The sequence below is a fragment of the Athene noctua genome, chromosome 1, assembly GCF_965140245.1.
Source record: "Athene noctua chromosome 1, bAthNoc1.hap1.1, whole genome shotgun sequence".
Taxonomy (NCBI): Eukaryota; Metazoa; Chordata; class Aves; order Strigiformes; family Strigidae; genus Athene; species Athene noctua.
Window position 1 is genome coordinate 263,478,212 of NC_134037.1, and position 13,185 is coordinate 263,491,396.

The 13,185-nt window shown below is 42.1% G+C and overlaps 1 protein-coding gene across 5 annotated transcripts in view; it reads left to right on the forward strand.

Moving 5' to 3' along the window:
• PPME1 (protein phosphatase methylesterase 1) overlaps positions 1–13,185 on the forward strand; it is a 33,269-nt gene that overhangs the window by 10,362 nt on the left and 9,722 nt on the right. For all 5 annotated transcript variants that reach the window (XR_012634585.1, XR_012634588.1, XM_074919141.1 and 2 more), the window contains exons 2-7: positions 3,372–3,465; positions 5,933–6,025; positions 8,931–8,988; positions 9,520–9,571; positions 11,880–12,034; positions 12,590–12,680. Coding sequence is in view for 3 of the 5 variants with exons in the window: in XM_074919141.1 (XP_074775242.1) it covers positions 3,372–3,465; positions 5,933–6,025; positions 8,931–8,988; positions 9,520–9,571; positions 11,880–12,034; positions 12,590–12,680 (543 nt within the window). In the remaining 2 variants the exon portion in view is untranslated. The remainder of the gene's footprint in view (positions 1–3,371; positions 3,466–5,932; positions 6,026–8,930; positions 8,989–9,519; positions 9,572–11,879; positions 12,035–12,589; positions 12,681–13,185) is intronic.

Here is a 13,185-nt window from a genome sequence, read left to right on the forward strand (position 1 = left end):
CCCCTGGAGATCCCATCCTGCTAATAGTGAAAACTTGGAGGCAGGTCATACACTGTTCCCTGCTTAACCCTTTCCAGAGCACTGGCTGGGCTGGCATCTCTCGGTGACACGTTGCAGAGCTGGATGGACCTTTGCTGTTTCCTCACACCGATTCTTGTAGTCCTAGAAGATAAACCAATTGCAAGTCAGGTAGCTTGAAGCTCTTATCCGTATACCAATTTTCTGTATTTCATACCAAGTTCTGGCTTAGGAAATCCGGCATTAGTTGTTATTTTAATCTTGACCTGCACTGGGAGTTTTTGTGTTTATTTTTTTCCTAGCAGGATATCGGTGTCGCAGCAAATGTTGTCTCCCTTCCTTGGACACTTGGACACCCGTGCAGGTGTGCTTGGTTCTCCACAATATTATGACAGCTTGTCATCTTGATATTCACTGTGTTCTTCCTCATCTACAGCATTCTTTGCAAGGCTGAGGTTTGGTTGTGTTATTTTTCCTTTAATCGGAGAAAGATGAAGTTGAGGCGCTAAAAGAGATTAATATTTTCTGGATTTACGTAGGTGTGTGACATCTCATTTTATTTAACTGAAACTTGACAAGAGCAATACTGAAGTCTGGAAACCCACAGAAGAGAATTTGGACCATTCAGGGGGTGGTTGTTTCATGTTTCATATTCTAGAAATATCAGGGGAAATAGTAGTTTTATTTCTACAGAATTGAAAAGCTGCTTTGTCTGTTCCTTTCTATTTCTTTAGGAAGTCAAGAATTCAGGAGAAACTTCCTTCAACAGAGGAGATTTTTCTTCTGTGAAGGTCTTTCACCCCCCACGCCCATGCTTGATTTTAATATTCTGTGCTGATTGCCTCCCCCAGAAGAGTTGAAGTGCAAAAAGCCTGTTAAAATGGTGCACTGTTACTCATCCTGTATACTGGGCTCAAATCTAGCCTAATTATGTCACTGCCAAAATTAAGCACTACTCTTTTAGCCTTACTGAGTGAATATCAGCCTGAGAAACAGATTTTGCATCAACTGAGTCATCAGGAAAATTCTGATTGCAGAGCCTTTTGTTAGTAATGGGGATACAAGGAGAGGGCACAGCTGCACCTTTCGATGGAAGCAAAAAATAAATGGGTTTGTCAACTGGGCACCTTTGAGAGTTCTGGTTTATACGATGGCCACAGAACAGGTCTTCTGCATTCACCCAGTAATTTAGGGGAACTGCATTCCCTAAGGGGCTGGATATGACCTGACGTTAGTACTACAGGAGCAGCTAATTTAAGGCGTAATTTGTTGCAGTGCTTTCTGATGTACCTGTCAACAAACTGCAGCAGAAATTATCCTTCTTATAAAGAGATGACTCTCGCTGCTTACGGGGGATAAAGACTGTGATTCACCTTTTACTGGGAAAGCCAGGCCTTTTTTTTTTTTTTTTTTTTTTTTTTTTTTTTACTGCCTCTGTTCAGGTATTATTCCCCGGGCTTGCCGAGCGCTGTCAGACGGAAGCCAGCATATACAAAAGGAGGAAGCTTCTCCAGGTACAATTAGTGACTAGACACGAAGCAGACCACAGTTAGCACCAGCGTCCATATCTTTCATCACACCGAGTCCTCTTTTAACACAATAGTTCTGCTCCATCTCCAAAACACCTTCTCTTCCCTCGGTGTTGACCGTTACAGTTTTCTTGCCTGTGCAGTGCTCGTTCATCAGTATTTGGCAAACGATATGATGGAAAAAGAAATCTTGTTTCTGGGCACTAGCTCCCTAGTTTGTGCTGGTTAGACTTTGGACATCCAGAAATCTCCAGTGATTGGGGTATGTTTGGCCAGATTTTACCTTTGTGGGTTTTTTCTTTCTTTTTTTTTTTTTTTGTGTCTGATGACAGTAAAGCAGTGTTTTTGTATGGGTCGATTACGGCTTCTAAAGGAATTACAGCAACTTGGGAATAAGTGCAAAGCCTGGAGCAAACCAGAGCCTGAAAACTCCTTGTCACATGGAAGTATTCTGCCAGCATCTGTGTTAACGCCATCTTGCTGTTATGATCCTTAATTTAAAATACAGCTTTTAAAGATCTACCTTTTTTTAAAATTAAATTTCTTTCTTTTTTCTTTTAAACAACTAGCCTTTTGCACTCACTACCTTTTACTTGCGTTGCTGGACTTGGTAGCATCCTTTCTAATGAAATGTTTTTATTCTAGGATATTTTCAGAATTACAGACAATTGCCTGTGTAGCTCTAAGAACACAGAGGAAGGCACCTTGAGGAGTGTTTGTTGGTCTTTATTGTGATGCTGTTCTTGTGGTCCTTAGGCAGGATAGATATGAAAGCATATACTGAACTAATTTGGTCTTGTTCCTTTCCTTCACCGTCCTGATGTTGCCCTACATACAGTATTTAAATACTAGATCAGTTTACAAATATGTTAACGCTTTAACCGTTGCAGTAAATTCCAGGAAACTTGAGCTGTAATTTAAACTTGCTGTTGTTACCCTTAGACCTGGTGGATTTTATTTATTCTGCTTTCAACAATGTTTATAAGGGTTTTTTTTCTATGTATGACACTGTTCAATTGTCTCCATAGATTTTCTACCAGCCACTCAGCCTTCGGGGCAGGTTGACTTCCAGTATGAAATTTCTTCCAAAAATTACAGGAGATTCTAGGAAAGTTGTAATCTCATAACAAGTGGTACATGGTAAATTAGTAGTAATCTTCAGTAAATAGCTGACACTCTGCTTTTCAATTCTGTGGTGTCAAGGTGACTTCTGAGAGGGATGTAATCTTTTTTTAATTATGATTCATGGGCTGAGTCATAAATTCAGGATGGCTTCCTGTGTTCCAGGCGCTGGAGTGCTCCCAGTCATGTCAGCATCAGGCTTGCTTTAAGGCTAAAGCAAGACCATTAAATGTAAAGGTATTTAATGACTTCTGACTCTGACTTTTGAAGTGCCTGGGGTCACTGCAGTGTGGGTCATTGCAAACTGGGAGATTGTACTGGGACAGTAGCACCATGTACCTTTTTCTTTTTCCTTGGCTTAGGTCTGTGCAGTCTAAATCAACACTGTTCAGTCTTCTTGCTATTGCTTTACAAGGAAAATACTCTTCTCTTTGTGTCTCCGCTAGTTTTCCTGTGCATCTTTGTGACCCCTCAACAGGAGCAGCAATTATAGGGGAAAAAAAGGCAGTTGCTTACTGACTATAAAATTGTTGAAGTTATAGTTGTATGGGAATTTCACTAATTCATCGTTTCATTCCAGTCCTAAACTGCTGTGTAACACCAGCGAGTTCTCTTCAATGTATATAATGACACCTATATGCCAATTTAAATGAAAGATTTAAAAAAAATACCTCTTTCTTACTGAATTTTTTTGTCTTGCAGCCCTGGAAGAAAGCGTGACTTTTCACCAGTGCTTTGGAGCCAGTACTTTGAATCTATGGAGGACGTTGTGGTAGAAAATGAAACTGGCAAGGATATATCCTTTTTTTCAGATTTGAATTTTTCTTATTCTCAGTGACTGGGGTGATAGCATGTGTTGTTTAGTTTATTGGGGTTCTCTTCAGCTTTTTCATGTAATTCCTCCCCATTCCATTTTTTTTTGTAGGGACCAGCACTAGTAACTAGAGCTAAGCTGATAGTTAAGATGTTCCTGACATTGCTCCTTTAGTAATCATTAATTTTAAAAAGTATTTCTAATACGTGTAGTGTATTTTGCAGGGAAATATCAGTTCCCACAGTTTAAACCGTATCAGGATCAAAGCTGTTTATTGCTTTTTATTAAGAACAAACAGGTAGTTAACTGAGAATTGGGGAACTATATGTTCAGGATTGGTATCAGCAGTGCAACAGATAAACCTCACACTAAACACTTAGATGTTAATAAATACTTGCAAATTTCTAAACACCTTTCTACAACTAGTCCTGGGAAGTTCCTGTACACACACAAACATATATGCATGGTCATATGCACCCCCAAGAAGTGTGGGGCACAAGAGCATGCGGTCTCTCCTGGGACTGAGGGGTCTCCTACTTGTGCGCATCCCCTGTGGGTGGTGTGGATGCTGCTCCCACTAATGCAAATGACTCTGTGAAAGCACCACGCAAGGTCACGCAGATACACCTGAGGTCTTGTGGGTCCCTACTTGTTGCACCCCAAATTGCCAGTCCACTAGCTGGTGTGCAGACAGGGAAGCTTCTTGCTCTGGCCTAGGTGTTGATGCCATCAGAGTTGTCTCTGTCAAACTGGGTTTTGACTGCAGCTGGTTCCTCTCCAAGATCTCTGCCCCCTTTGCAAATGTTCATGTTTGTTTTATACTTCTTTTCACGCTGACTCTTCTTTGCCAGTCTTCCAGTTACTGTTTAATCCAGCTGATGGCAGTCATCCTCTTTGACATGCTCAGAGTGCTGTTGTTTCGAGGCCATTTGCTAACTGGGAGCACCCCAACAAGTACAGTGTGTGAAGGTGCTGGATCGAAGCTTCCCATCAGTCCTACTCTCTGCTTATAGCTCTAACAAAAGCAGGTTAGAGAGGTACCGCCAGGTCTTCTGACCTAATTACAAAATGCAAACATTTTAATCCGTGTTTAAATAACGCAGCCATGTAGTTTAAATAGTTGTGTAGTTTTGAAGCATGCATATTCTAGCTTGGCTGTGAGGAAAACCAAACTTTCAAGCTATTTCTCTCCACATACCAATTTAGTAATTACTTCTCTAATGCCAGTAGCATGTGATGCTTTGAAATGAGAAAACTCTCCTTGTTGTTTTGCTCAGCTTGTCGTTATTTTGTGCTTATTAACTGCATTTATCCAATTGATCTTATGAATTCTTCTTGATGCACACCTTGTTTGCCTTTGATATAAGGGCTGTGCACACCCCTGAGGCTTCATAAATAATAAGGATAATGGACCTATTTGGTTAGGTGGTGTACATAAGCATCTCAAATTTAAGCAAATCTTAGTTGTTGGGATTTATTGTGCTGCCTATAACCTTTAATAGAGCTTGAGCTCCCCTTTGAAAGGTTGTGGACAGACATGTACTGTGGAAGCAGCTGAATTAACGAATGGAGTTGGTGCCCACCGTTCTGCTCCAGCCACCTGTTACTTCTCCATCAGATCTCCTTGCCTGAACCAACCCCAGCTGATGAAGCTGTTTTAAGCTGACACAGCTCGCTTCCCCTGAAACAGCACAGGGAGCAACCTGCCTGAACTGTTTGCAACCAGCAGATCCAAAGGGCACTGCAGTGTTCAGCAGAAAAACCATGAACAGCCTCATTCCTAACTACAGCTGTCATGATTAGATTCAGAGGAATGCTTTTGTCCACCCCAAGACCAGAGGGAGAGCAGCAGAAGGAGGGGAAGTGACTTCTCTCATCCATTGGTCACAGTTTTGGACACTAAACACAGATCTCACAACTCCTAGTTCTGTGCCTTTCTCAAAGTGACATTAGTTTTAGTGATAATTAAACTGATTTTTCAGCATCTGCATATATACTGTAAGGGGACTTTAGCTATCATAACGAAATGTCTTTGCTGTGTAAGTTCCAGTGAGTAATTATATTGCCTTAAAAATCTTGTTTACTCGTTTATCTGACATTTTTCCTTGGAAATAATAGGAAAATATTCAATACTACATGCTCCAAAGTACATGCTGGTTTGTTTTTTTTCTCTTAGTCGTTCAACTTCACTGTTGGGCACAGGGGGAAAAGAGTGCAGGCAGAAGATGCATGGATTACAAGGAGGAGGAGACTTGGGCAGCAGGGAGACAACTCTTGAAGCTTAAATAAAGTGGATTTTGCCCAGGTTATGCTTGCACATGCTTGTTGATCAGAGGGAGAAATGAGGCCTTGGGTACAAAACACTGTTGGGTTTTGCAGACTCCAAAATACATTCTGCCAGCAAAGTAACTTCAAATAAAGTTTATGAAATGTCCTTAACTGTTCATACACTTTTCGAATTTACAAAAGCGGACTGGAGGGGCCTGTCTTACTGCTGTTACATGGCGGAGGCCATTCTGCTCTTTCCTGGGCTGTATTTACTGTAAGTAAGCTGCTGCTGTATAGAATATATACGTATGCAAACATAGTCCTCTGAGCATGGAAGGCAGCTAACCATTCAGCTGTGTTAAGCACAGGAAAATCAATTCAGAAAACTGTTTTATAATCTCCTGGTGCACACCTGACTCAAGTCTTCTAAATATTTCACTGTCGGCGTGTATATTAAATAGGCAAAGCACATGCAAAGATTTATCATCTAGGTTTTAATTATCAGCAGTAACCAAAACTACACCTGCCAAATAGCTTGCAGGTTTTAATGAAGTGCCAAGATATTGCTCATCATAGCATATCCTTTTTTTTTTTTTTTTTTTTTTCAGAAGGCTGCTTTTTTGTGACTACCAGTGAAAGTTCAACAGCTTTATCTCATCATAACAATATTGTCTTTGCATGGTTGAGGCCCTGTTTGACTTGTCAAGAAAGGTCATGTGCTGCTCAGGCAACTGAACTGGTGTCAATAGGAGTGAGTGTGGGGACTGACCAAAGGAAATTTCCTCCTTCCTGCTTGTTCCCTTTAAAAATTAAAGGGAGTTAAGGAAGAAAACCTCTAAAGGATTTAAAGTAAAGTAAAATCACTTGTGGTGTGTGATTTTATTTTATTTTATTTTTTTATTTTTTTATTTGGGACCTTTTTAATCCAGGAACTCTTTGAGCTGTCTAGTGCTCTTAACAGAAGGATGCTGTAGGATGACTTTCATGGAAATGCAACTGAACAGATGAAATCTCTGGGTCTCCCCTGTGCCCTTGGCTGTGTCATATTTGTTACCTTTTAGCAGTTTAGTGGGCTGTAGATCACTTAGTCTTTGAGCAGAGATTCAAACAAATAACAATTAACATTTTGGAAGAGTCACTACCAACTGCTCTTGAATTCCCAATGTGACTACTGTTGAGTAATCCCAATGGTGTAATCATAAACCATCTTGTAATTTGATGAGACACATTAGAAAAATACTTTGCCAGCTGGCCCGTAATTTTGGTATTGAATAGTAGTTTTACACCTAACAGTTCATTTGTAACTACCTGAGACAGGTGCGGATATAGGTCTTTTGAAACTGCTGAACTTTAAGTCTTAAATCTCTGTTGCTAAATCTTGTAGTTACTTGCTTGTAGCTCACTAGTTGCCATGATGGACAGATGTCTTCCTGTCTTCCTATGCTAGTTTAATGTTGTTGTCATGGTGTATAAGTGCCTTAAACAGATGTAATGAAGGTCACAGCTTTTAATTGGAGGCAGAGGTATGAAGTCATGTTTTTCTGAGTTAAGGATAGGGCTTTTTGGAAGACACTTCCACTCTGTAGAGCTCTTTATTTCCAATAGCAACACCAGTACCTATTTTACATTTAAAAATCCCCTGAGTTGAATTTAGCGGAGTGGTTGCAGTCATAACACTGTACCTTACAGTTCCTGGCTTTTTATGTTACTGTTAGCAATTAACAAAGTTAGATGATATACAAGATTCACATAGATTTACACCTTGCACTTGAGACTGCAGCTGAAGAAAGAAACTGCCACGCCAATTAGCTTACGCCTTTGCGTGGCTGCTAAAGAATTCTTTCCTTTGTGCGTTTTGAAACGAAAATTTGTGCCAAGCAATCAAGTGTTAAATATTTAGGATGAACCAGAACTAAAAAAAAAAAAATCCCCAAAGAACACCCGCCTGCTGAAAACCAAGAAGCAACTCAAACTGGAAAGCATTAAGAGCAACCATCTATAAATAAAATAACAGCCTGCAGGCGTGAGGTGCTCCTTTCTTCTTTTGCTTATTGGCCTGATAACTTCCTGGATGATGTGTTTGTACTTCTCTTGGCCAAAGTACTCCTATTTGGAGAAAAGTCATGGCACTGGAAAGCTTCCCATTCTCTCACATCATGTTGATGATCCTCTTTCCTTACTCCCTACTGACAATAGTTCTGATTTTTAGCAACAGACTGCTCATCTGACTAGTTAAAGTATTGCCTAGGTGCATAAGCACCTTGCTTGATGGAGGTTTCAGAGTGTCTTTAGGGGCTCGAAAATATGAACTTGTGGATTTAGAGGTTTTTGGGAGAGCAACTGCCGCAGTCATTTAGGAGTTGAATAGCTGAACAACCAAAATATGAGGACTGGGTAGCTTTCAGATCTCTGCCCGTCATGTAGGTGGTTCTATTAAGAATCCCTCAACAAATTCCCCCACTCCTACAGGGCTGTTATTTAAATAATCAATGATTCCTTAGTGCAGAAGTCTTCCTTTCGACACAGAATGCCACTTAATCACAGTGATGCCTGAAATAACTTACGTAAATTGAGCTGTCAGGGACAAATAGAGCCATAATTGTATTGCAGCCATACCTTACCTCAAAAAGATTCCTCACTTGTTCCCCCTGACCCCTTTGGCCTAATAAATTTTTCTACATTTCAGCCTTAATGTAAAATTCTCTTCTTTGAGAGCAAATTGAACGTGTGCTGCAAAGCAGCTGCTTCATCTTCACGTCCGCTGTACAGCCAAGACTAATTCTGTAACGTGTGGGGCTTGGGGAAGGGGGGGCATTACTTTGGTGTCTGTATTCCCACTGCTGCATTTCAGTTTTCAGAGGTGCTACAGAGCTTGAATTCATCACCCTAGGAAACGCACTTAATGTCTTATGCACAGGGAAATAAATGTCCTCGGAGACGGCATTAACAATGGTAGAAAGGATGGAGCTTTGGTTAATTAAGGATAGTTTATGTGGAATATTCTGGCTTGCCCTGACACCTCGTGCAGTCCAGGTTCAGCCATTTTGTTGACAGTAGAGAGTTTTCGTCACACCACCCGAGCCTTTGCTGCTGTTTCAGGCAGTGTTTAATATTGCTAATCCTTTGTAGATGAGGTGTGGCACTTTGCAAATTGTGTTCTCTTTTGTCCCTTCTTGCAGTCTGCAATCATTAACAGGATTCAGTGTAGGATCGTGGCTTTAGATCTCCGAGGCCATGGTAAGTAAAATAAATTTAAAATCACGTTAGTATGTTACACGCTCTTGTTTTTGAAAGAAGATGTGATGAATCCCTCCCAAGATGACTAAAAGCATCCTTAAGGCATCCCAATTTTTATTCAAAAGCAGGGATAGAAAAGGAGCTCTGTAGCCACTTGTCCTTCACGTGCCAGAAGCTGAGACTCCCTGTGCCTTTGGGCAAGGCAGTGGTGGACTTGTTCCTTCCTACACACTGGCACCAACCCCCTCCTTCATATTTTCATAACTTATAGGTGGTCTTTACCATTGGAAATAAGGTCTGTTCTTTAGTTTTAAGATATATTGCAATTATGGACAGTGTTTCTTACCCATAAGCTATAATGTGATAAAGTACCAACTGTTCTTATTAATTCCAGGTTTCTTAATTATTCATGTTAACTGCAGTAGGCTCGCTCTTAATAACTGCCAAAAAGCTTTGTATTGTTGCTGCTCTAATTCCTGAGCAGACAGAAGGTTTCCAGCTTATAAACTTTACTTTTTTTTGTTCTTTCAGGAGAAACAAAAGTTAGGAATCCTGAAGATCTGTCTGCAGAGACTATGTCCAAGTAAGGAAGCTTATGCTCTCTCTTCAGTATTTTACTTTTCACAAACTTTTATTTTCTTTCCTTGATTGGGTAAACTACTTGAGGACGTGTAACCTTCGTTCAAGGGAGCTGGGAGATTAATTTCCATTTTGGGACAGTTTGAAATTTATTTGAAAGGAAAAGGACTTGGGGGTATTAGCGGGTGGAAACTGCCTGTGAGGCAGCCCCGTGCGCTGGCAGCCCAGAAAGGCCCCGTGTGCTGGGCTGCACCCAGAGCAGGGGGGGCACAGGGCCAGGGGGGGATTCTCCCCTCTGCTCCGCTCTGGGAGACCCCCCTGCAGGGCTGGGTCCAGCTCGGGGGCACCAACAGCAGAAGGACACGGACCTGCTCCAGCGGGGCCAGAGGAGCCACGGAGATGCTGGGGGGGCTGGAGCCCCCCTGTGAGGACAGGCTGGGAGAGTTGGGGGGTTCAGCTGGAGAAGAGAAGGCTTCGGGGAGACCTTAGAGCGGCCCCCCAGGGCTGAAAGGGGCTGCAGGAACGGGGGGAGGGACTCGTCATCAGGGGGTGTAGGGATAGGACAAGAGGTAATGGCTTTAAACTGTCAGAGGGGAGATCTAGATGAGATCTGAGGCAGAAATTGTTCCCTGTGAGGGGGGTGAGGCCCTGGCACAGGCTGCCCAGAGCAGCTGTGGCTGCCCCCTCCCTGGAAGGGTTCAAGGCCAGGTTGGACGGGGCTTTGGGCAACCTGGGCTAGTGGAAGGTGGCCCTGCCCGGGGCAGGGGGGTGGAACTGGATGATCTTTAAGGTCCTTCCAACCCAAACCAGTCTGTGATTCTGTACCTCTTTTAGCTGAGTCAGAATCCAAACTGGAGTTGTTCTCTAGGTGTCCTCAGTGTTTAAACTCACCTTAAAAATCAGTGTCTTCATTGCAGCCAACGCTTTAAACCTGCAACGCGCTGTAACACTTGGTAGAGATTTCCTAATAGAAGAAGAATGCTTTCCTGTGATATAACTGAATGGGGCACTTTAGCTTGAAATCACCAGTTTGGCTCTTCCTTGAGCAAGTGTTCAGAGTGTGCCCACCTTGGACTGGTGGCATCCCCAAAGTGTGGGTCACAGACTGAGACTTTGAAGCGTGGAGGGAGTTGCTTTTTCAAACTACCCCGACCTGCTTTGGGATGCAAATCCCCCTCTTGACAAAGCTGTAAGAAAAGCAAATACTCACTGCTAAGCACATTATGTTATGTCCACATTTAGTACAAAGAGACTCTTTGCTATGACTACAATTAAATCACGAAGGATTTTGTAACCTTCGTATGAACAAATCCACTCGGTTTGTTGTGGGGAGTCCATGTGTGAAATGTATTCTGACTTCCATTGTATACCTTATTGCTACTGCTTACGCCTTGTCAGATCCTGATGTGTTATTGCCCTGAGGAGATGCCCTATGAAATGATTAGAATTTTTTAGATCTGGAGCAGCACTGCCATTGGGGGAAAACAAGTTCCTTTTGTTTTTAAACCTTTCTTTTCTCTTAGCAATGAGCTTGAAAGTTACTCCCGAATAGCCTTTAAACAGGAGCCTTAAATTACAGCTTTTTTTTTTTTTTTTTAAATCAAATCCTCAAACAATTTTCTCTGGCAGAGCAAACAAGCTGGTCAACCTTTTTTTTTTTTTTTTTGACTTTTTTTTCCATTTTCTAGTTGCTCTGCTGCTGTTTTGGGTTTTGTGCATTGCCCCAGCCAGCTTTCACATACTGCAGTGACAGCTTCAGTTGGAAGTACGTGTCTTACGAAAAGGATGGGGAAATTGCCCCCTTGCCTCGTAGTATCTGTGCTCCTAGAGAGTCTGAATCCTTGTGCTCAGTGTTGTTTGTCTTTGCCTTGGTCAGTAGGGCTCAGTTATTTTCTCTTTTTAATTGAAAACTGTTTCTCCTCTCAGAATGGTGAATTTCTTAGTCTAGGCTTGCATTCAAGAGGACTTGACAGCTTTTTCTCACCTTTTATTTAAAATTCCCACCAGCTAATGTCAATGTAAAATGTTTTCTTTGGGGATTTATTTTAAATGAACGCTTTCTGTTAATAAAACCAGAAGTGACATGCTCGTTCAGGAAAGTATTGGCTTGAATGGTTTCCTGTATTGGTACCTAGATGAAACAGTAGGAAGAAAATAAACTTGTCTCAGTTACCTGTGAGTTAAATGACCATACGCACAGGATTTGGAGCCAGACATCTGCCTTGGATCTGTACTTTCTCTTCCCACTGTACAAATCTGCTTCAGAAATGTATCACGGTGGAGATGCCGACCGTGCTTTTATCTCTTGGCAGAGACGTTGGAAACGTGGTTGAAGCTCTGTATGGGGACCTTCCTCCCCCCATCATGTTGATTGGGCACAGCATGGGGGGTGCCATCGCCGTGCACACGGCCGTTGCCAATTTGGTGCCAAGTTTACTGGGTCTGTGCATGATCGATGTTGTGGAAGGTAAGTGTGTGTACCCTTGGGTGGATTCTGTGCCTTTGGCTTTCTGTCTTCCACGTTGATCTGTTTTGTTGTTGGGTTTGTTGTTTGTTGGTTTTTTTTTTTTATCTCCAAATCCCTGAATACAGAACGTTTTGCCCAGTTTTTAAACCAATGCCAATTCCATCCTTCTAACAGATGCCACCTACACAGCAGTCTTTCTAGTGTGACCCCTCCTTTTGCTTTTCCCAAATGGGCTCCCTGTTTCCTGATCATGTCGTTGCAATCCTTTCTTGTTAGCAGGGAGGAGGGTGGCTTTTTATATAATGCGTGGTGCTGATGGGTGGTTACTGCTTTCTCCTGGTGTCTGAATGTCCTACCTGTTCAAATATTAATTGTCTAATGTGGGAGCAGGTGTGACTGTGGGTTTAGGAGTACTAAGCTGTACCCTCCTTAACAGCAGTAAATCCCCAGTGAGCTCCAGCTCTCTCTGAGGGTGTTCCCTGGTAGCCAGTTCTGTATAGAGGGATGTGGCAGTAATTTCATCAGATGCCATAAAGTTAAAATACTTGCTTTTAGGCACAGCCATGGATGCATTGAACAGCATGCAGAACTTCTTAAGGAGTCGTCCCAAAACTTTCAAGTCCCTTGAGAATGCCATTGAGTGGAGGTAATGCGTGGATTTATGTAGTCTCCAAAACGTCTTGTCTTTGTAGCTTGACTCCCGAAGGAAACAAAGTTTGTATAATTCATCTGTTCTCCTTTCACGCTCACTTCCCCAACTATTGTTGCCAGTTCTTTGGCTGATTTGATGAGGGGAGAGAGGTCTCAAAGATAATTAATTTCCTAGGAGATTTGGCTAGGCGTTGGAGAAGGATCCTCTAAGAGTTTCAACTAATGGAAGGCTTCGTGGTTTGAATTGCTGCTTCCTTGTAAGTGTCCCAACTATTGCAGAAGAAACTAGAGGCATCCATCTCATGTGTAAAATACAGGATTTATTTCTGATTTGGCAATAATTAATTATGTATTTGGCAGTTGAGTTTGAAGGGGAGAGGCCTTGTGTTTAAGTTTGTAGATTGGACAACAGAAAGACCTGTTCTGTTACCAAATACCCACGTAGTTTCTGACCTCTCCCTGTCCCCCTGTCCCCAGCACTTCTCCCACATGTCTTTTAA